The sequence below is a fragment of the Arachis hypogaea genome, chromosome 20 (assembly GCF_003086295.3).
Source record: "Arachis hypogaea cultivar Tifrunner chromosome 20, arahy.Tifrunner.gnm2.J5K5, whole genome shotgun sequence".
NCBI classification, from domain to species: domain Eukaryota; kingdom Viridiplantae; phylum Streptophyta; class Magnoliopsida; order Fabales; family Fabaceae; genus Arachis; species Arachis hypogaea.
In genome coordinates this window covers 6,910,974-6,934,922 of record NC_092055.1, presented here as the reverse complement: position 1 = coordinate 6,934,922, position 23,949 = coordinate 6,910,974, and the positions used below count along the sequence as shown (strand labels likewise).

General features: G+C 32.8%; 1 protein-coding gene, 1 long non-coding RNA gene and 1 pseudogene across 11 annotated transcripts; all 3 read left to right on the top strand.

The window, feature by feature from the left end:
• Positions 1–639: 639 nt before the first annotated feature.
• LOC112783098 (beta-galactosidase) lies at positions 640–4,650 on the top strand. 7 transcript variants are annotated; one of them, XM_072230606.1, is made up of 9 exons: positions 640–1,124; positions 1,486–1,548; positions 1,608–1,714; positions 2,259–2,377; positions 2,482–2,643; positions 2,732–3,035; positions 3,124–3,467; positions 3,557–3,771; positions 4,113–4,650. In XM_072230606.1, coding segments are annotated over exons 4-9 (1,086 nt in total). In that variant the 5' UTR covers positions 640–1,124; positions 1,486–1,548; positions 1,608–1,714; positions 2,259–2,317; the 3' UTR covers positions 4,114–4,650. The 7 variants fall into 7 exon arrangements, with proteins under 7 accessions (XP_072086707.1, XP_025681656.1, XP_025681657.1 ...); XM_025825871.3 differs by having other exon boundaries at positions 4,107–4,650; XM_025825872.3 differs by having other exon boundaries at positions 656–1,124; positions 1,625–1,714.
• Positions 4,651–16,408: 11,758 nt separating this feature from the next.
• LOC140182879 (uncharacterized) lies at positions 16,409–22,031 on the top strand. Of its 4 annotated transcripts, XR_011879133.1 has the most exons (8): positions 16,559–17,217; positions 17,359–17,461; positions 18,205–18,354; positions 19,285–19,345; positions 19,977–20,121; positions 20,375–20,498; positions 20,927–21,583; positions 21,831–22,031. It is a non-coding gene; the product is annotated as an uncharacterized lncRNA (long non-coding RNA). The 4 variants fall into 4 exon arrangements; XR_011879134.1 differs by lacking the exon at positions 20,375–20,498 and having other exon boundaries at positions 16,409–17,217; positions 19,267–19,345; XR_011879131.1 differs by lacking the exon at positions 20,375–20,498.
• On the top strand, positions 19,521–19,908 carry LOC112783672 (dolichyl-diphosphooligosaccharide--protein glycosyltransferase subunit 4A-like; annotated as a pseudogene).
• Positions 22,032–23,949: the final 1,918 nt, after the last annotated feature.

The following is a 23,949-nucleotide window of genomic DNA, read 5'->3' as shown; positions in this document are numbered from 1 at the left end:
TTTTTAGGATTGATGCTTTGCTTTGAATATGTTACTTTGAGCAGTGTGTTAGAACTTGAGCCTTGATCATTTGTTTGACAAAAGTGTTTTCTTTGATAAAATATGGCTCGGCTACTTAAAGTTTCATGTTTTGAAAATATAAAATTTCTTTTGGAACTGCTTAAGGATGTTTACAGGTACTGCTTCCATTGGATATATGCACACATTACGGGGGAGTAATTTGATCAATTGAAAGGGGGAGGATTCGGCCAAATCATCAAGGGAGTTTTCTAATCCTAATCTTTTTCAATTTATTTTTAATAATGTTTGTCATTAAGGGGGAGATTGTTGAGTTTGGAAAATTTGAATTATCATGATGATCAAACATAATTAAAAATATTAATAAAAAAATATTAATTTGATAATTGCTTCCAATTGTTTGTATAATAAGTGTGTTAGTGTCACTACAACAAAATTTATTTTTAGTGGCAAATTTTTAGCGACAATAATACAATGGTCACTATTTCCTTTATTTAACTTATATTTTTGTGACCATTATACATTTGCTATTATTAATATATGTTATAATGACAATTATTATTATTGCCACTAAATTATTACTTCTTTTACTATTATTTTTATCTTTTATAAATTAATAACGGCAATTGTTATTATTGCCGGTAAAAGTATTCCAATTTCCTAAACTAAATTGATTGAAAAAGAAAAAGAAAAAGAACTGTTCCTGTGGGGTTTGGTTCTTCAGAATAAACACTCACTTCCCTCCGTCTCCACCTTAACGGAACCCCCTTCCCTCCACCATCAACCATCGCCGCCGTAGGCCTTGCCACCGCTGACAGCCGCCGTCCGTCGTCCTACACTCATTCAAACCGCATCTCTATTCCTCCACCTCAGATCTGCGTTGATGTCTTGGATCCACCGTCGCCAAGGTCTTCCAGTTCCAGAGCCACCATTGCTGCGTCATCCTCAGATCTACTCTTCCGATTGAAATTGCTTCCAACCTGTAGCTGTGGACTCGGGGATTCAGAACTTGAGGAACCAGGAGGTCGAAAGCGGTGGAGATCATCATCACAATTGTTCTTCGTTTTCGTGATAGAGTGCTAGCCATCGTCATCCACTTCTTCTTGGTGATTGGCTTGATTATCATAGCTTCTCTGTGTAATAAGCTTTATTGATCAATGTGATTCGTTTGACTTGATGTGAAATTCTGCATAAATTTGATAATATCCATTAGTTAGGTTTAGCTGAACTTGATTTCATTACAATTTTGAACTCTAAATTTTGAAATTAGGAATTGTTACACCGAATTGGTATTATCATTTTCGTGTAACAATGGGTTATACTATTTAAGCATTATTTTCCGAATGTATTGGTAATATAGCAATTTGAAAAAGCTTATTTCTGTGTTACATATCACCGTGGTGTTTGTTTTGAATTTTTGTTATCTAATTTTAGTCTTTACACTATACATTATGTTTTTCTTTTCAGCACATTGATGAGTTAGATCTGAAAATAAAGAAGTATCTCAGAGGAGAAGCTGCTTCTTTTGAGGTATATAGTATTATTATGGTTTCTAGAATCAATACGTTGGCATCCAATTATATTATCAGTTAATCTTAATTTGCAGGATTTGAAAGATAGGAATCTCAAGCATCAGCTATCTGTCAGAGAAGAATTATATGGCAATCCTACGAAAGCTGTTGCCAAGGCAGAAAAGGTAAGTTGTTTTCCATGTATCTTTTATGTTCAACAATTAAACTGAATTTATCCTTTTGTTCAATGATCTCTATATGACATGCTAAAGGAAGAATTCAATTTTAGTTGTGCATTATATTCTTATTCGAAATTGACTAAATTCAAGATTAAGTATCAGATTTAACTAAATCTAAATTTGATGTGTGAAGAACTTTGAGAATTAAAAGAAATGTTGTGCTCTGGTCTGTGGTTACCGAGGTCAATCAGATGATCCATATTCAAGGTTCTATATATATGGGTTCTTGTTTGATGTAGTATATTTTTTATCTGGCTTGTTGAATTTTATGTTGTCAAGCTAGTAATTAACTTGAGCAAAACAGTTGAACAAAAAATATTTCTCCTACGTGTGAAAATTAGAGCTTGAATATGGTAAAATTACATTGCCACTTCATACGATTATGATGCTCCTTTTGATGAATATGGTAAAATTACATTGATCAAGAATCTCATTTTTTAATATTTTTCCATGAATGATCCTTGAGTAATTAATTAATTATTGTATGTAGGCAACAAAGCTCAACCAAAATGGGGTCACCTCAAAGAACTCCACAGGGTTTTGAAGTCCATGGAAGAGAGTCTTACAAATGGGAACGTTTCCCAAATTGATTTTGGAAACTCTGTCACGGTACAAAAATACATGAAAACAAAATTACAAATTTTCATTATTTTTTCCCTCTGATTGAATTAGAGCAATAATGAATAATTACTTTTCAACAATAATTATGTCAGGCCACTGTGTATGCCTCAGACAAATCATCAAGTTACTTCTTGACCAATGCCAACACTACCACTGATGCTACTGTTTCATTTAGAGGAAGAACCTATGCAGTTCCAGCATGGTCTGTGAGCCTTCTACCTGATTGTCAAAATGAAGAGTATAACAAAGCCAAGGTATCTATAACATAATTAATTAAATATTTTAAATTTAATTTATTATTAATTATTAATAAACTTGTATGTTTTGTTATTGTTATAAAAGGTGAATGTGCAAACCTCTGTGATGGTTAAAGTAAGCAACAAAGCTGAAGATGAGCCAATGTCTTTGAATTGGACATGGAGGGCTGAGAATGTTAAACATGCTCTTCTTACTAAAGTCAATGCCTCAGAGTCAGCACACAAACTCATAGACCAGAAAAATGCTGCTGATGATGCTAGTGACTATCTTTGGTACATTACAAGGCTCCAGCTTGATCAAGATGATCCTGTTTGGATTGATGATATGTCCCTCAGAATCAATGGCAGTGGCCATGTTCTCCATGCATTCGTCAATGGACAACATATTGGTAAACAATGTTTCACACCATAATAACCCTAATGAATTAATTAATCAATTAAATAACATTTCATATCCTTTGTTTGTTATGTGGATAGGGTCTCATTGGGCCACTTATGGAATTCACAATGACAAGTTTGAGACAAAGTTAAAGTTGCAGCCTGGAAAGAACACTATCAGCTTGCTTAGTGTCACTGTTGGACTTCAGAACTATGGGGGTAACTTTGACAAATGGCATGCTGGACTTGTTGGACCAATTGAGTTGATTAGTAGAAAGGGTGATGAGACCATAATCAAGGATATCTCTCAACACAAATGGTTGTACAAGGTTGGATTGAATGGTTGGGATCACAAATTCTTCAGTAGTGACTCACTCTTCGCTTCCCCTTCCAAATGGGAATCTCAAAGTCTTCCCACTAACAGAATGTTAACTTGGTACAAGGTAATTACGATTCTCATCTATCATCTTCATGTGATTAGTTAGCATTTAACATACTAATTGTGGTGATCTTGTGTTTATTTAATTACTAGACAACTTTCAAGGCTCCTCTGGGGACAGACCCTGTTGTGGTGGACCTGCAAGGTATGGGCAAAGGCTATGCTTGGGTTAACGGCAATAACATCGGCCGCATCTGGCCGAGTTACTTGGCCAGCAAAGATGGTTGCAGCGATGACCCATGCGATTATCGCGGCAAATATGATGACTCAAAATGTGTTTGCAATTGTGGAAAGCCCTCTCAAAGATGGTAAAATGTTAACCGTTAACGTAATAATCTATGTCACTAATTATATTATGTGTTTATGGATTAATAATTGTGATTGAACATAAAAGAAGCTAGTGTTAGATCCTTGATTGGTTCAAGAAAACAAAATTTATTTGAACATAAAAGTGGACATTCTAAACTCAACCTTGGATGGGAGGACATAATATACAAAGAATAGGAAGAAAATTATCCAGTGGAATGTCTGTTATGGTTAGCTGGTTTTCTTTGACCTTTTCTTGTTCCTTTGGCCATGATTTCCTAGTTAATGCACTCTCAGTTATTTTGATCCGTTTTATTTTATTTTATCTTTGATTCAGAAACAGAATGAAAAGAAAGGGGAGAGTGAGAAGAGATACTACGACAGTAAGACTCATGTCCATGAAGACTGAAAATTTCTAATTCTCGGCATTAGACATGGAAGCTTAGTAAATTTGTAGGCCTTATTTTATTCTTTCTCTATTAGTAAAATGAAATGATAGTTCTGTACTATTGTTCAATTTGGACCATAATTGGACATTGCTATCTCTGCATATGATTAATCATTTGCTAAACTGATTTAGTCAGTGATATATTTGTAGTTAACCATGATTATTATCTCCGAATAAATTCATGGTTAAGTATACCATGGCTGAATTAGTTTGGAAAAATGATCCAACTTTATGATTCAAGCTGAGCAAAGCTATCATTTTCACTTTATTTTGGTTTTTGGTCTCTTTTCTAGATTTATCCCCTAGCTTTTTTTTAATAACATGTTACATTTTATTATTGCTGTATGTGGATTTTATGAGGATTGATTGTCTTTGGTCGAATTCCTTTTGTTCTTCTTTGATAAATTAGTAAAGATATATTCATTGAACAAGATATATTGGAATTATAGTTCATTTTCATTTCTATTGAATAATCACCAGTAAAAATAAAAGTCTTAAGATATATTCCTTTTTCATAATATTACTTTTAGCATAATTATAGGTTTGTAGCATTTTTTATTATTTAGATTTGTAACATTATTTATTACTTTTTAAGAAAAATTTATGTATCAATATTTGAGTTTAATAAAATATCTCATTTTGTAGTAATTAATTTCAGTATATTATAACTAAAAAAGTCTTAAGATTTTAGCGGCAATAATAATGGTAACTAAAAGTGAATAACATTATAATTTTAGAATAATTTTTAGTGGCTATATAAATTGCCGGTAAAATAGATTTTGGCAGCAATAGTAATGGCTACTAAAAGTGAATAACATTACAATCTTAGAATTACTTTGGTGGCCATATAAATTGCCAAGAAAATAGCCACTAAAAATCTTTTTGCGGCCTTTAAAAAGGTCTTTACTGGCAAATGTTATAATTACTGCTAAAACTTTTTAGCGGCAAAGCATAAGACGGCTAATGTCTAATTGCCGGTAAATGTATTAGCGGCTATTTTTATTGCCGCTAAAAGTGATTTTTCTTGTAGTGTGTGCAGAAAAAGAAAAACAATTTCTGATTGTGCCGGTCATTAGAAGCCCGTTCTGGTTTTCAAACAAAATTAAGCCACACATTTCTTAGTTCAACAAAAGTGGCTGAATGTTGAATTATGTAGAAGTTCAAAGTTGGCCTAAGGTTTTGATAAGCCCAAGCAAAATTCTCTCTTGGCCCAACGCCATCATAGATCCGAAATTGAAGAAGGAAAGAATGGAAGAGGAATGGTTCGGTTACCTACTACATTATGGAATGGAATTCAAAATTCAAATGAATTAATTGCTTAGGTAACCGAAACATAAAATTAAATTGAGTTAATTTTACATTGAATGCATTGCCTCTTCTCTCTCCTCTCTCTCTTGTTTTCGGTTGTCACTTCAATCAGAGAAAAGAAGCAAGTAGAAGTTATCAGAGAAAATTAACAGTAAGGCTAATGGAAGAAGAAAAGGTTAAGATGATGATGGCCTTTGCAAAAGGAAGACCCGAAACATGATGTGGCTAGATCTTTGCTATTGAAGGCAAGATTTTTAAGAGGAGCTTCAAGATCTTGCATGCCAAGAATAGGAAAGATCCATCTCGGTCAGAGAAGAAGATCTCAGTGGCTAAAGATCATTTCCATTTTTGTTATTTCAAGATAGAAGGTAGCTACTGAAGCTACAGATAGGAAGAAGCAAAAATGGAAGGAAAGAAGCACTCCTGGGTCAGAGATTCATCAAGGGTTGGAATTCATTCTTGGGGCCAAAATCAAGATAAAAGGCTCAGATTGAAGAAGCTTGATGAAAAGGGTAGAGAGAGGTACACGCATGTTGGTTTTGTTTTGGTTTTCTCTCTCTCTTCTCTCTGTCTGATCCGCTGCTACTCTGGGTTGGAGAAGAAGTTGCTTGGTTGAACCGATTTCAACCTTGGAAGCTTTTCCTTCTATAATAAGGGTGAACGACCAAGGGTTGAGATCAAGGAGAGTAAGCACAGAGTTCTCATAGCTACCCGAAGCTAACATAGTTCTTCTCCTTCAATGAGTTTCATTTTGTTTTCTTTTCTTTAGTTTTGTCTGTCTGAGTCTCATGGTAAAAGGAAAACATGGTGAGATTTGTAAGAAAAAGCCAGTGAGAAGTAGGAAAAAGGTAGTGAGCAAAATTAAAGAAAAAGTCATAGATGTCTCAGAGTTTCTTTGTACATCTATATGTTGTGTTTCATGATCCTGTGGAAATTCTCTTGCAAGTTGGGTTAGCACTTTGCGGTTGAAAGTTTGGTAGGTGTCCAAGTCAAGTTCATATTTGGGGATAGAATCTGGATTTGTCCCAGATAGGATTGGGTAGATCCTAGGGAAGAATTGGTGTATGTAATCTGATGATTATAGTGAAATTTCGTCACTGTTGTGATGGAGACTGCATGTAGGCTACATTGCACTTAGCAGCTGAACCAGGATACTTTTGGGTGTGATTCTCTCTTTCTCTTCTACTCATATTCTGTTTCTGTTGCGTTGGATACAAAATTAAAAAAATATCTCTTAACCAGTTACGAGACAAAAGAAAATGTCTCTTAACTTGTTATGAGAAAAAAAGCAGAAATATCTCCTGAAGTTCCTTAAAAAGACAGAAAGTAACAATAAAAAAAGGGCTAAGATTCAACCTCCCCTTCTCTTAGCCACTGATTACCATCAAAATTTGATAAAGATATTACTTGTGATGCTTGTTAACTAGGCAAACAAGTAAAACCATCTTTTAAACCCAAGGATGGAATTTCCACTAAAAGGCCATTGGAAATGTTACATATTGATCTTTTTGGTCTTACTAGAACACAAAGTTTGGGAGGAAAACATTATGGTTTGGTAGTGGTGGATGATTACTCTAAATTCGGTTGGACTCTTTTCTTAGCTCACAAAAATGATGCGTTCTATGCTTTTTCTTCTCTTTGCAAAAATATCTAAAATGAAAAAGATTAAAAAATTGTCCACTTGAGAAGTGATCATGGAAAGGAATTTAAAAATCAAGATTTTGAAAATTTTTGTGATGAATTTGGAATAGCACATAAATTTTTATGCCCAAGAACACCTCAACAAAATGGGGTTGTTGAAAGAAGTAATAGAAGCCTTCAAGAAATGACTAGGGCAATGCTTTGTGAAAATAATGTTCCAAAGTTTTTGTGGGCTGAAGCTGTAAACACAGCTTGTTATATTTTAAATAGAACCATCATTAGAAAATGTTTAAAGAAAACTACATATGAGCTTTAGAAAGGAACCTCACCTAATCTTAAGTATTTCCATATTTTTGGATGCAAATATTTTGTTCTTAACAATAAAGAAAATCTTGAAAAATTTGATCCAAAATCTTATGAAGGAATGTTTGTTCGATACTCCATCACTAGCAAAGCATTTAGGGTTTACCTCAAAGAACATAGAACAATTGAGGAATCCATACATGTGTCTTTTTGTGATTCTACTATATTCTAAGTTCTGTGTTAGATGATGATGCAGGTAGTGAAATTGATGTGAACTAACAAGCCAGTCAAGAAAATTTCAAGTCTGTCCCAGCTATTGAATCTGTCTGTCCAGAAACGTCTCTTCACAATGAAGAAGACATTTCTGTTTTGTCTCCTGAACAAGCTAGAGAATCCAGAGCAGAGTTGCCTATTGAAACTTGTCAAGTCAGAACATTTCCTCAAAGGCCACGAGAATGAAAAATTTTGAAGGATTACCCTCATGAATTCATCATTGGTGATTCTTGACAAGGCATAACCACTAGATCCTCAAGCAAGAAGCAAATGGAACCAAGTAATGTTGCCTTCTTGTCCTAAGTAGAACCTCTCAATGTGAAGTAAGCTCTTGAAGATCTCTCATGGGTTAAAGTCATGGAAGAAGAGCTATCTCAATTTGAAAAGAATGAGGTTTGGACCCTTATACCGAATTCAAATGGTAAAAAGGTAACCGGTATAAAATGGATTTTTAAAAATAAATTAGGTGAGGATGGTAGTGTTGTTCGTAACAAGGCTAGGCTAGTGGCCCAAGGTTATGATCAAGAGGAAGGTATTGATTTTGATGAGTCATTTGCCCCGGTAGCAAGAATGGAAGCAATTAGGTTGCTTCTAGCCTATGCTGCCCACAAGGGTTTTAAAATATTTCAAATGGATGTCAAATGTGCTTTTCTTAATGGTTTTATAGATAGGGAAGTATTTGTGGCTCAACCCCCCAGTTTTGAAAACAAAGATTTTCCAAATCATATTTTTAAACTTTCAAAGGCCCTTTATGGTCTTAGGCAAGCTCCTAGAGCTTGGTATGAAAGGGCTAGTGCCTTCTTGTTGGAAAATAATTTTCAAAGGGGTACCACCGATACTACTTTGTTTATAAAAGAGTCTAATGATGATATCTTGCTTGTTCAAGTTTATGTGGATGACATTGTGTTTGGTTCGGCCAATGAATCATTGTGTGAAGAGTTTGGAAAACTTATGACTAGTGAGTTTGAAATGAGTTTGATGGGAGAATTAACTTTCTTTCTTGGTCTTCAAATCAAACAAACTCCTAGTGATATTTTTATTCACCAAGGTAAATATGCCAAAGAGTTAATCAAGAAATTTGGTCTTGAAAATTCCAAACCAATGGAAACTCCTATGCATCCAAACACTAAACTTGACAAAGATGAAAATGGGAAAGATGTGGATGAAACAAAGTATAGAAGAATAATAGGATCTCTCATGTATCTTACATCCTCTAGACCGGATATTGTTCAAAGTGTGAGTGTATGCTCTAGATTTCAATCTCACCCAAAGGAATCCCATCTTTCGGCCGTTAAAAGAATCATTAGATACATTAAAGGCACATGTGATCTTGGCTTATGGTATCCAAAATCTAATAAATTTTGTGCAGTAAGATTTTGTGATGCAGATTATGCGGGAGACCGAGTGGATAGGAGAAGCACTTTCGGAATGCGTTGCTTCCTTGGAAGCTCACTCAACACGTGGTCTAGTAAGAAACAAGCCACGGTTGCTTTATCCACGGCTGAAGCCAAATATATATCCGTGACTGCTTGTTGCTCTCAACTTATATGGCTTAAAACTCAGTTGAAAGATTACAAATTGAAAATCAGTAGTATACATCTGCTTTGTGATAACATGAGTGCAATAAATATTTCAAAAAATCCTGTACTGCACTCTAGAACCAAGCACATTGAGGTTCGATATCACTTTATTAGGGAACATGTGCAAAAGGGTACTATTCATATCCAATTTGTAAAATCTGAAGAGCAACTTGCTGACATTTTCACCAAACCACTGTGTGAAGATAGATTTTGTTCATTGAGAAATAGTTTGGGGATGATGGATTTAAATTTTGTTGAAAAAATGTGATTCTCATGCCTTTGTTTGTTTTTGTCTCGTAGGCAGCAGGAAGACAAATCTGGGCACATGATGAACAAGCCATTAAACATGGAGAGACTGAAACCTGGTACCTTGAACTAAAGTCCATTCAACCACCTTTGAGCTCATTCCATGATACTGGCTCATTATTTTTTTGGCATTATTTTTTTATAAATTATTTTTTTAAAATAATTTATTCTTTGAAAAGGGTTTCACATCATATATTTCAAAAGAGAGTTTTTATCAAATAAAATCTTTTTCCTATATCTTTTCCCACTTTTCAAGGAAAGGTCTTTTCATTTACTCCTTTTTATTTTTAAATTCTTTTTGAAAACCATTTTTCATTAATGCTGATTGCTTTAAATGAGATTTTCCCACTAAGTATTTATGATGGTGTAACCTCTCTCCACCTTCCACTCTCTTCGGCACTCTCTTCAACTTCTCCCTCTCTATTTCTTTTCTTTCATCATGAGGAAGAAACTCGCCACTCGCCGAAGCACTAGAACCCCCCCATACCCAAAAATCCTCCATCATCCAAAGGTCCACAATCCCATACTCTCATTCCCACTCGTCCTCTTCACCCTCTACTCACTCCATTGACTCCATGGAAAAAAAAGTCATCCATTCGAGGGCTTCAACAAGGCAGGAAGCAGCATCATCAAAGAAAAATTCAAAGGGAAAGGAGACAGTACCCAAAGAACAAGAAGACTCAACACCTCCATCTCCTTGTTCGTCACCACCTCCACGACGTTCTACCCCTCATCCTTCAGGTCGCTCGGCCCCCACTCAATGTACAAAGAAGCCTACCCTTCATGACACCCGAGAACCATCAAACCTTGATTCATTGGACTTCAAAAATAAATATGGTAAAAGCCACTCTCACTTTGACCCTTACCACTTTATATCTTGTGCAGCTTTTGAGTTTCACTCCCAAGTGTTGGTAAACCGTCATCTCTGTGCCTCTTATGTGGTTAATCTTAAAAATCTTTCCGAAAAAGGTATTGATTTCACAATATATTTTCATGATCTGAAATAGACTCCTATTTTCAAAATCTAAAAACCAGTTTACCCAAACTTGGTACGTGAATTTTATGCAAACATGATTTTTCATGATGGTGCACTGCATTCTTATGTCAAAAGAGTTCATCTTTCTTTGAATCGTGAAACCATAAGCACTGCTCTAGGATATAAAGATGAAGGGGTTAGGGCATATATGTCTAGCAAGTGGGATAACCATGTTGGCATTTTCCTGCAAGATGCTCAGGCTCGGATTTGTGAAAATTTTTCCTCTCTTGATGGCACTAATCTAACCCATAAGGCTCTCGGCCTTGTGCGAACCTTGTTGCACCAAATCATCACTCATGTTTTGATGCCACAAAGTGGTTCTTACCAAAAGGTTACTATTTGTGATACTCTTGTGGTGTTTGTAATTCTAAATTCTGCTTCTATCTCATTTGCTTATCTTATGAATAGACACATGTGGGACTGTGTCCGTAGTGACAAGAAATTCAATCTGCCATATGGTATGTTCCTGACATGCATTTTTGAGCATTTTAATGTGGATCTCAACAATGAGCCAGTTGAGAATAGGTTCTCAACAATTAAAGGTGGAGGAGTTTCCGAATCTGCAAAAGGGAAAAAGGCTAAGAGTTCAAAGGCATCAGTATTCTTTGAAAGTGAATATGAAAGTCTTTCTCCTGATTCTTCTTACAAGTATCGATTTTCAGAAACCATAAAAGATGTCCTCATGGAGTTCTCCAATATGTCCAGCATGATGGCCAGGTCCTATAAATTAAAGAGGCTCGAAAGCAAGCCTATGAGAATGAAAAAGTCTGGACCAAATGCCGTGAAAGGGTAAATTTGCTTATTAAGAGTTTGGAGACTACTGACAAAGACACAGCTCATTCTGAAGAAGAAAAAGATCCTCTTGATTCTGATGACAATATCTCTGATGCATAGATACTTGATCTCTGCTGCTTATGCCCTTGGACAAAATTTATATTGTTACTCTTGGACTTAGTTTTATTTGAAATGTTTCATTTTGGGATGACTGTACTTAATCACTTTGATACTTTGTTTATGTTTTAATATTTATGTTATGAACTGCATTGCTTTTTCCTTTCATCTATTTTGTTTGCAGGTTCCCTCCTTGATGACAAAAAGGGGAGGAAAAGATTAAAAAAGGGGCAGCTGAATTGAAAATAGAATTGGGGCTGCCAATTGCTCTAATTCTTGTGCTCTGTTATTGAGTCCTCTGTTTCTGATCTAATCAGATTTTATGCTCTGTTTGATTATTGTATTATACTCTGTTTTGGCTGTTGGATGCATTAGTCTGTGCTTTGCTATAATGGCTGGTTGTACTGTTATATTGTTCTTGTTTTTAAGCAGCTTGTTAAGTGGTTTTATAAACTTGAGCCTTGATTCATTTTGATTAAAGTGTTTGCTCAAGTACAAACAATTTTTGATAAAATGGCTCTGTCTTCTTAGGTTTCATATTTTAAAAATATAAATTTTTCTGGAACTGTTTGAGCATGCATACATGTATTGCTTTCATAAATATTAATGGATAATTGGGCACACATTAAGGGGGAGCAGTTTGATCAATTGAAAGGGGGAGGATTCGGCCAAATTATCAAGGGAGTTTTCTAATCCTAATCCTTTTCAATTAAGTTTTAATAATGTTTGTCATCAAGGGGGAGATTGTTGAGTTTGGAAAACTTGAATTATTATGATGATCAAACATTCTTAAAATATTAGTTAGAAAATTATTAATTTGTTAATTACTTCAAATTGTTTAGTTAATGTATTTGTTAGTGTGCAGATTTTAATTGATGGGCCAAAGGCAATTTAAGCCCAACTTATTGTTCAAAAATAATCAGCCCTTGAGCAAAATTATTACATACTATGTGGCTAAATTTTAATAAGGAAATAAAACAAGATTGGGCCAAGAAACCCACGCACAACCTAAGATAATTTTCTTATTGATCCAACATTGCCGTGGTCCGAATTGGAAGAGGAATGGTTCGGTTACCTACTCCATTGGTTAATGAAATTCCAATTTTAATTTAATTGAATACATGCATAGGTAACCAAAACTCAAAATTAAATTGGGTTTAATATTACATTAAAAGCTTTGTCTCTTCTCTCTCCTCTCTCTCTTTGTATTCGGTCATATCACTTCAATAAGAAGAAGAAAAAAGAAGCAAATTATCAGAGAAAGTAACAGTAAAGTCTAATGGAAGAAAAGGCTAGGATGATAATAGCTTTTGAAAAAGGAAGATCCGAAGCATGCCATAGCTAGATCTTTGCCATTGAAGGCAAGATTTTGAAGAAAAGCTTCAAGATCCTCCATACCAAGAATAGAAGCAATCTGCCTTTGTCAGAGAAGGAGATCTAAGTTGCAAAAGCTCATTTCCATTTTTGTTCATCAAAGAAAGAAGATAATCTCTGAAGCTACGGATAGGAAGAAGCAAAAATAGAAAGCATGGAGCTGTCAAGGATCAGAGGTTCATCAAGGGTCATAGTTCTTTCTTGGAGCCAAAGTCAAGATCAAGGGCTCAAAGTGAAGGAACTTGATGAGAAGGGTTGAGAGAGGTACGTGCATGTTGGTTTTATTTCGGTTTTCCCTCTCTCTTCTCTCTGTCCGAACCAAAGCTATTTTTTGGGTTGGAGAAGAAGTTACTTGGTTGAACCGATTTCAACCTTGAAAGCTTTCCCTTCTATAATAAGGGTGAACAGCCAAGGGTTGAGACAAGGAGAGAAAGCACAGAGTTCTCATAGCTACCGTAAGTTAATAGAGTTCTTCTCCTTCAATGGGTTTTATTTTGTTTTCTTTTTCTTAGTATTGTCTGTTTGAGTCTCATGGTAAAAGATAAACATGGTGAGGTTTGTAAGAAAAAGGCAGTGAGAGGAAAAAGACAGTGATCAATATTAAAGAAAAAGCCATAGATGTCTCAGAGTTTCTTTGTACATATGTATGTTGTGTTTCATGATCCTGTGGGGATTCCCTTGCAAGTTGAGTTAACACTTTGCGGTTGAAAGCTTGGTAGGATTCCAAGTCATAGTTCAGATTTGGGGATAGAATCTAGATTTGTCCCAAATAGGATTGGATAGATCTTAGGGAAGAATTGGTGTTTGTAATCTGATGATTATAGTGAAATTCTGTCACTGTTGTGATGGAGACTAGATGTAGGCTGCATTGCACTTAGCAGCTGAACCAGGATATATCTGGGTGTGAATCTCTCTTTCTCTTGTACTCCTATTTTGTTTCTGTTGCATTGGAGACAAATATGAAAAATATCTCCTAACCCGTTATGAGACAAAAAAAAAAAATCTCTTGACTTGTTATGAGACAAAAGTAGAAACATTTCCTAAAGTTTCTTTAAAAAGACAATTAATATTCAGTAAAAAAAGGTTAAAATTCAACCCCTTCTCTTAGCTATTGATTACCATCAATATAAGTATTATACAAATTATGCATGTTGATTATGAAATGTGTACATTATTCATAAAATTATTAATATGTCAATTTGGTTTATATTTTCGATCTAGTCGTCTAGAGTAGTAGTTTTCTATCATGACTAAAATGATTTATTTTAGCTGCTGAAATCACCACATACTAATTAATTGATGAAAATGATTTTAATTAACAATACTCATACATAACTGAATTGATATCTACTTATTATTAACTTGTGGTGCTGTGGATTGATTTTTGTTTAACTTTAATTCTCTCTCTCTCTCTCTATATATATATATATATATATATATATATATATACAAATAACATAACTAAATTCTGTAGTTTTAAACGATCACAAAATAAATTTGTCGTATAAATAGATTTAGTGTCGGTTATTTCAACTATCGCTAAATTCTGTCAAAACTGTCGCAATATTACGTTTATGATGTAGTATTTAGGTTTGAATATTTAGTGCGTAGTTATAAAAATCGAACAACCACAGCTAAAATGCAGACCTTATTAGCATGCCTCTTTAGCATTGAGCCAATTGTTTCTTAGCTATATAATGTGTTTATAATATTATATATTAAAACTTGGTGCAATTTAAAAAAAAAATATTTGTTATAACTATTTGTATGTACATATAAAATATAAATTTCAACACTCAATAAAAAAACGTTATATTTATAAGAGAGAAAAAATGAACAATATTAATAGCTAAAAATAACTATTTAACAGAGAGTAATTAAAACTAGAAGAATCTATATTATTTTATAACAGTAATATTAGAGAGACAAAAAAAAAGTCTTTATATTTTTTTATTAAGATAGTCTCAAAAATATACTAATTCAAAATGTCTTTGTTTATGTCTCATTTATCACACATATTTTTATATTTCTGTATTTTTGTCTCAATATATTTTCATATAAAAATAAAACTATGTGTCATTTGAAACTAAGAAGGAATTGAAATTGCAAAGAATTCTATAAAAGAATTCTATAAACTCAATTAAGAGTCGTTTAAATCAGTCACTTTGTTACTGATTCGTAGAAAAAATAGTAACCACAATAATCATCCAAACCATAACCATAGTAGAACTGGCCTTATATATATATATATACTAGCAAGAGGCCCGCGCATACGCGCGGGTGGGTGATTGAGCTTATGAAATTAATAACAAAAATATAAAAAGAACATATAGAAATTGGATAATGATATATTTGTTATATATATTTATTGAGTTTAAAAATATGATCACAATAATATAACTAATAATTCTAAATCATAATTCTAAATCATGTATTAATTAAACATGCTTAATTCAACAATTACATGAATTGAGTAATAAAAATTTGTAATTAAGAGTTCAGGTAGTATAGGCACTACATTGTATTCATTTTTTGAATGTGCAAGTTTTCTATCTCTCAAATCAAGAATCCATTATACAGATTCTCTTCGTTCTCTGACGTTTCCATTTTTTATTGAAGACCTTAATCTTATATTCTGAGTTAAAGTTAATAACTTCTATTCATGCCATAGATAAAAAGAATCAATTGATGCATTAATAATATCTTGTCTAGATCCATTTGTTATCATAGGAAGAATTTGAACATATGATAATATTATGTAATACTTATTTTAATAATTTGGTTTTGTATTTGTGAAATTTTTGAAGGTATAATTTTGAACAGACTTAGGCTTAGTTTAGTAAAATTTTTCGAAGAGATGCTTCTGCTTTCCAAAAGCATAAGCACCTCGTTTTGCATTTGATAAATCAAAAGCTCATGTGCTTATACTTGCGACTTTTAAAAGTTAGGGATATTTTTTATGAGCTATTATTTAGAGTGAATTACCAGTTCTATCCAAAATATTTGTATTCTAAATTTCTAATTTCAAGAAGGGATTCTCAAAATTCCAACTATAATTCATGATGTATAATTGACGACAGGATAACATTAAATCACTTTTATAAATGTTAGTGATACAAATAAGACAATTTAAATGTTAGAAACACAAATAAGACTTTACTCCAAATGTTGGAGACAAAAATAATATTTTACTCGAATAATAAATATTCGATGGTGTTTCACTACAACATTTTTTAGCTATTGCAACATATCCTGCAAATAATACTCAAAAAGTGTTATCTAAACTAACTAAAGACAACATTTAATATTTGTTACATAAAAATAAAGCTGTTGCAACTCTTTCTTAACAACACACTATAAATGTTCCTTTTTGATCAATTAAAGTACAAGTAAAAAGTATTGCTTTTGTAAATTAAACAAGCAACATTTGTGATATTTATATATTACACTTTATAGGTGTTGTTCTTACAATTTTTAATAAGCTTCTCATTATAAATGTTGCCAAAACTCAACTAAAATTTTTTCTCTAAAATTTTGACATTCTCTCCAATATTTTAACAAAAATATATTTTTTCCTTTTTTTAACTTAGCACAAAATACATCTTTATAATTTATATATTATTTACTGATTTTTTTTTTTTTGGCCAAGGACCTGGACCAATAAGAGTCCAAGTCCAAATCAGAACCCGAAACCCACCCACGTCTCTTCTCATTGTGCAAGAGGTGCTGCTGCACTTGTTAGCCATAGCAGCAGCTACAATTCCTCAGCGTGGTGGCGCAGCCGTGACGACATCAATAAACCACCGACGACTATCCTCTGCATTGATTCAAATCCTACTGAGTTCAAAACAAAATTCCAAGCCTTATTTTCAATTAGAAACCCTAACCCCAACCATTTCAAACCCTTCTGCGCGATTTACCCTTGTTTGTTCGATTTTCTCATCGTTGCTTGTGAAGTTGTGTTCCTCTCTGCTCGCATCGCCGTCGTGCTTGTTGCTGCTCGCGCACTGTTGTGCTCATCGCTGCTCGCATCGCCGTTGTGCTTGTCGCTGCTCGCATCGCCGTCGTGCTTGTCGCTGCTCGCATCGCCGTCGTGCTTGTCGCTGCTCGCATCGCCGTCGTGCTTGACGCTGCTCGCATCGCCGTCGTGTTCGTCGCTGACTTGCATTTCCTCATCGTTACTTCTGAAGTTGTGTTCCTCTCTGCTCGCGTCGCCATCGTTTGACCTTCGATCGTCTTCGCTAGCAGTTCGAGCTTCCATCATTTCTGCTCGCTTGTTCATCACCGGGTACCTATGATTCTGCCTATTCCTTTTTCTTTTTCATTTTGAATCCTAATTTTAATAACGTTGACGTTGTTATTATAGGGTTTTTGGTAACAATGTTGCTGTTTCGAGCTTGCCGTTCATATTTGTGTATTTTGTAACCAGATCTATAAAGTCTTTAGGTTTTGCTTGCCGTTCATCTATGATCTCTTCTAATTTGCCAGCATTCTTCTGCTAGGGTTCATCACCGCTGATCATTGTTCTGCAGGTACTCATGATTTTACCTCTGTTTTTATTTTTTATTTTTGTGTTTTGAATCCTAATTTTTGGTTATATGAAACTTGTTGCTGTGTGTATTAGTGTTGAGGTAACTCTACTGTCACTGTGTGGGTTTAATGGAACTGCATGTGTATTTTAAATCTTCTAGTTAAACTTAAACTTATTTTTACATACATAGCTTTGTGCAGTACCATTTTATTTTGGTTCTTTTATTATGATTTTGAATTTTAGCTTATTTTCATTCTATGTACTCTGTAGAAATTGGGAAACAGGGTAAGTAGTGCTGATATTTTGAGATTAGCAATTGGGAAACAGGGAAAGTATTATATGCGAAACTAATATATAGCTGGTTGTTATAAGTTTCAGCTTTTATCAGATAGTCTCATTTCTACTTTTACTTCTGCATTCATTCCTCAGTCCACTGCAAAAAACAAGGTTCTATTATAACTAACAGAAAATAAAATGAGAAGATTGTATCTTTATTTCTGAGTTTATATTATTATTATTATTATTATTATTATTATTATTATTATTAGTCTCTTGAGCGTTCCACGTTTGTTGCTGTTTATATTATTATTATTAACTGCCAGAAACTGAGTATTCACATTCCTGGCCTCATGGTAGCAAAATCTTGTTCCCCCTTATTTGCCACGTGTGCAACTCAGTGGGTCCCACCCTTGCATTTGATTGGTTCTTCTGCTCTCTTACTTCATAAATATATTGTTATTGCAGTTTGCACTTTTGGTATGTAACATAAGCTTGTTACATGTTATATACTAACAAGGGAAGAAGAATTAGAAAAGAAGAAAAATTGCAGTCTTATTATCTTCCCTTAACCAAATTCCACACAACGAAGATAACTGAATATTCTTCCTTATTAAGGTACTCTTCTAAGTTCTAACATGCTTGAATTATTGTATATCATTATTGTTTTTGTTTGGGATCTTATTATTCATACTTCATACATGTTCATACTTTGATTAATATGGTTGAAGTTTGGTGAAATTCACTGGAAATCACTTTTCTATTCATGTTATGTTACCAAAATTCTTAGAACTGCTAAGACCAATACTTGAATCATCACATGCCTTCTTTCCATTGGGGGACCCTATTCGGAATAGATATATATGGCTACTTCATTGTACAAATTAACGCGTATATTCATAAATATCTTTTTGTAATTTTCTTTATATATAGTCATCATGTACGTATCTTATCCTTGGTTTTTTTGACTAGCTCTGTGGACCTCTTATCTTTGTTATGACAATTATTAGAATAGCAGGGGCAAAGATTTACATCTTAGATTTCTTTTTTTCATTTATAAGTTAAGCATAGGAGAGAGATTCATCACTGCAAAAGGAAGAACTCTGTTGTGATAAATAAACTCAATAAAAATAATATAATAGAATGCAAATATTTTTGTGAAGTACAAGTTTATGCAATTTTTTTACGGTAAAAATATCAAAAATTAAACGTGTTTTAGTTAAAGGTTAAAATTACAGCTAGAAGTGGACCTAACCAACTTATAATCCAACTCTTTTTGTCTTAGCTGTCCAACAAATGGTACAATCATGGCTCATACAAACTCCATTTCTATGCTTACAATTATATTATCAATGCTCTCTATGGTTAATTACTGCTAATTCATGAGAAATTGAATTTGAATTTGATCATATATGTTACTCTTTCTATAGTGTTTCTTTTAATTTCTTATTAAAAAAACTTAAATCACTGTTTTGCCATTATATTGGGTTTGGTCTAATTGTATGAAATTGAAACTAACTTATTTTTTAGTTATTTTGTCTTCATCAGCTCAGAGATTCTTATGGTGGTGGAGTTAACATGCTACAAGAAGAAGAAAAAGTCATAACAGGTGATAGACAATAACAGTGAGGCAAGGTTTTTGGGATTTGAATTTGGTAGTTTTGAAATATTGGGAAAAATTTGTTAGTGTTATGACTTGTATATCATAGTCAAATGGAGTTGTTTGAATCATATTTTCATAGAGTTCAATTATGTTAATTTTACAACTTTTGGTGTTTATTAGTATCTTGGCATCCTGGGCATTGTATTTAATTTGTTTGTGGATTTTGATTCAATAATGATATCTGAGATTGTGTTAACCATCTGTATTTGATGATTTGCTTATCTCCCTTTACTGTTGCTTGTCTACTTCAAGAAGTTAGAGATGACTGATGATTAAGTCTTAGGATTCATTGCCAACTTTCTTGGCATTTTCAGTTTTGCTTTGGTTATAGCATATCACTTGTTTGTGACCAACCTTAAATATGAAGCTAGCTAGAATACTTTGAATTTTCTGATGTATTTGAGACAAAAAGTTTTGATTGCCAGCGTAAAGTGCTTATTAGCTATGGAGTTGTTATTAACTAAGAGTGTGAATTGTCAATTGACCTGAATTCTTGGCCTATTGTTGGTTCTTATTTTGTTCTCATTATGATAATGAAACTAAAGCTGGCTTGTTTTAATTATTTTGTCTTCATTAGCTCAAAATGATTCCTCTGGTGGTGGAGTTAACAAGCTACAAGAAGAAAAAGTCATAACAGGTTTATTAGATGGAAGTGGAGAGTATACTCTTGCTTATGAGGATAACGAAGGAGATAGAATGTTTGTTAGAAATGTGCCATGGCAGTAAGCATGTTTTTGTTTTCTATTTTTATTGCTATGAATTCTAATCACTTTATTATATATGAAAACATGCATATATGAAATTTTTTTTTGATATATATGAAAACATGCATGCATAATAAAGTGTAATTGATATATGAAAACAGAATTTTGACTAATAGTTTAAATTTTGCCTGCTGAATTTAACAAGTGATTAAATTCACTAAACAATTAGTTGCTGTTGTTTGAGTATTGACAGCTTTCTTTTATTTTGAAGCCAAAACTCGCTGTTTGTTATATGTATCACATGCATCAACCAAATCAAAGAAAAAATAAGTGTTAGTTCTTAGTTTGAAGCTTTTCTTACTTCATAAAGTACAACAACAAATGGGATAAAAAAGGTTAGTTCTATGAGAAGCATATATATTTCAACAGTAATCACCTATAAAGATATCTATTTTTCAAAAGTTTATGCACCAACTATACTAGTTAGAAAAATTAAATTAAAGTGGTAGTTTCATCTAGCAAGGAATTATGGCCACTAATACAGACATAGGCTATAGAAAAGCTTTCAACGCATCAGCCAAATATGTGAGTTTGAGAGCTTTTATTATTATTTTTCCATTTTTTGCATATTCATTCTGTCATATGAATCCATCTATGGCCTATCACTATTTTCCCATCACTTTATTGCTCCCTGCTATTGATCTTGGTAGATGTGACAACTACATAGTTTTTTTTATCAAACTCATCAATTAAAATATTTATCAATCAATTCTATTTCTGATGAAAATAATTATTAATTAATTTGTTGTGTATTATTTTGCAGATTTAGGTATTATTGAATTTACATGGAATAAGCCAACACATGGAGAAGAAATATACAAGATATTTTTTTGGCAAACATGAATTATTATTTTGTCACTAACATAATAATATAATTTTTAGTATGTAATTTTGCTTGGATTGTATATAAGATTGTAATGGACTAAATAAGTACCTTGCCTGTTCTTATTTAATTATATTTTAATTTCATGGATCTAGAAATCTCCTAGGGGAAGAATTGATAATTTAGATTTTAAAGAGATTGAACGGCCTGAGCATCGGTTGAACTCTTCATTGAAGCAAATTAGGCCTAACAAGTAACAAGGTATGCAAATTTAGTAGCCGACTCTCATCAACTTTATATTGAGTTCACTGGGCTGATATCATTATGGTAATTAGAGATTATGTTGGTTGATTACTTTTAATTTGTTCATAGTTGCTTATATGTGATCGTAGTTTATCGGGATTTGGTGGCATATATACAACTAGCTTTGAAGATTTTCACTTAGTAATTTTTGGTATACTGAATGCTTCACTAACAAAGGAATTTTGCACTGTAATTTTTCTCATTTATTTATTAAATTACTGAGATAAATGTGGACTTCAAGATCAAGCTTTTTACAATTGATGGCAAAAGAGTGAAGTACTATTTGGGACACAGGTAACTACTGATTTTCTAGTTATTTGATATATCCTAGTGCTCCACTCTATATTGTGTGTGAAAGTTATTGTTTCTCACTATCATATGGGTTACAATGAGTTTGAACTTATTTGAGAAAAAAATAGAAGGAACCACTTCCAATTTTTTTACTGATCTTCTACTTCCAATGAAAAATGTTTTCTAGAGGATTTTCATTTTACTATAAGCATACTATTGAAAATGCTTATTTTTTGTGTATTATTTGCAGATTTAGCATATGGGATAAGTCAAGCATGGATATAAAATATGCAAGTAGATTGATATTTTTTGACAAATATTAATTACTATTTTGTTATGACAATTATTGTTAGACAAGAATTTTATTGTTTTGTTGAGAATTATTGATGAATATGTATTTGAAATACTAATTGAACTTTTAATATCAATTCTAATTAGAATTTTATTATTAGTTATTTGGTCTCTTTTATAAATTTTTTCTATTGTGCACAAATTTATTTATTAATTAAAATCATTATATATGTATGAACAAAAAATTTTATTTTTTTTGTATTTTCATTTCAAAAGTAACTTTTATTTTTGCCAAAAGGCAACTCTTTTATTAGTTGCATATTTTGAATATTAGACAACACTTATATGGTTGCATATTCAAAAGAAAAAGCAACACTTGTTTAAGTTACATATCCAAAAGAAAAGGCAACACTTGTATAGGTTGCATATCCAAAAGAAAAGGCAATACTTTAAAGGGTTGCATATTCAAAACTAATAGGCAACACTTCAAAGGATTGCAAATTCTAACTTATAAGCAACACGTAAAAGAGTTACACTTTATTACAAATAGGCAACACTTTTTAGTAGTGACCAAAATACGAGAGAAGAGATAACACTGCAAAAGTGTTGTCTCAAACACACTTTTGAAGTGTTGTTGTTTTTCAACCAAAGGCAACACTTACCAATTGTTGCTCTCAAAAGCGTTGCTTTTGAAACAAAAAAGTGTTGCCTTGATCTAAGGCAACGGCTGCATATGCAACGCTGACCAAAAACGTTGCCTTAGGCCCGAAAGTGTTGCCATTGATTAAAAGCAACTTTTTGTCAGCCTTTAGGCAACACTTTTTAAATGTTGCCTCAACCTGAAAATGTTGTAGTGTTTGCATCATCATATGTGAAATTCACAACTAAAAGAAATAATAGCCTTCACATTTAACATGATTTATCAGCGTCTCAACAAAAGTTATATGGCTTGTTGCTTACCTGAAATTAATTGAAGATGAATTTATAACAAGAATCTAGTGCTTTTAGTTTGTCCATACATGGTTACATTCATCATAGTTACAAAAAGTCAAAATTACCACTTTATACTAGTGCCTAGTTGTCCTCAACCATCTATTACTTTATAGATTTAAAAACAACAAATACACTATATTCGGAATCATAAATCCAAAACAGTATATTAAATAGTATTTGAAGGAAAATTGTTGTCCAGTACAAAACAGTGAAAATAATAATAGAAAATAGAAACCCACTTGAATGTAAAACTATTCTAAAGATCTAAATTGTTACTTAATCTCATTGCTACATTATAAGAGTCCCTTGTAGCCAGCTTATAAACAATTTATTCATAATAAGAGATCTCTTTACACAAAGTATTTATTCATAATTTAGATTAATTAAAAGAAAATTAGGTAAATATTCAATCACCTAAGTTAGTAATAAAAAATAAAATCATTCAAAATAAAAAAAAATATAATTTCTAGTCAAAATAAGAAGAAAAGTAAGAACCTGATAAATTTTATACGATAAAAATTGTAAAAGCATGGAATTTAGATATAAAATTGTACATGAGTAACCTTCTTTAAATACATTATTCTCTTTGCTCTATATTTTTTTTGTGTAATCCTCCTTGCTCTAAAATTGCCAAAAAATTCCATTACAAACTCACTTAACTGCAAGTTGAACAATTTGGAATCAGAAACATAATATTATTGGAGTCCAAGCTTTTAAAGTCATTACATGATGTCAAATGATATAGCTTTCTAAAGAATTGTAGATAATAAACTGCATAGTTTCTCATGATTTGCTACACCTAGTCCTAAACTTAAAATAAAATGACAAACCCGGAGGCAGCAAGTAATTCAAAAAAGCAAAACATCATGATTTTTTCATTTCTCCTACTACTTAAAAGTGATAGACTTATTTCCACTACAATTGCATCGCTAAATCCAAAACCACGGGCTACTCATTAGCACCAAAAGTTGAGAACAAATTATCATAACAGTCACCACCACAAATAGCTTGCAGATTTCCTTCTCAATCAAAACCCTACTAATAAAATTAATCATGTAAATATTATTTAATACAACTGTTAATCA

Excerpts from the sequence above, each read along its gene's own strand:
- LOC112783098 (XM_072230606.1), top strand. The coding sequence starts at position 2,318 with ATGGAAGAGAGTCTTACAAATGGGAACGTTTCCCAAATTGATTTTGGA. Across the intron at positions 2,644-2,731 it reads AAGAGTATAACAAAGCCAAG|GTGAATGTGCAAACCTCTGT; the intron begins GTATCTATAACA and ends TTGTTATAAAAG. Across the intron at positions 3,036-3,123 it reads CGTCAATGGACAACATATTG|GGTCTCATTGGGCCACTTAT; the intron begins GTAAACAATGTT and ends TTATGTGGATAG.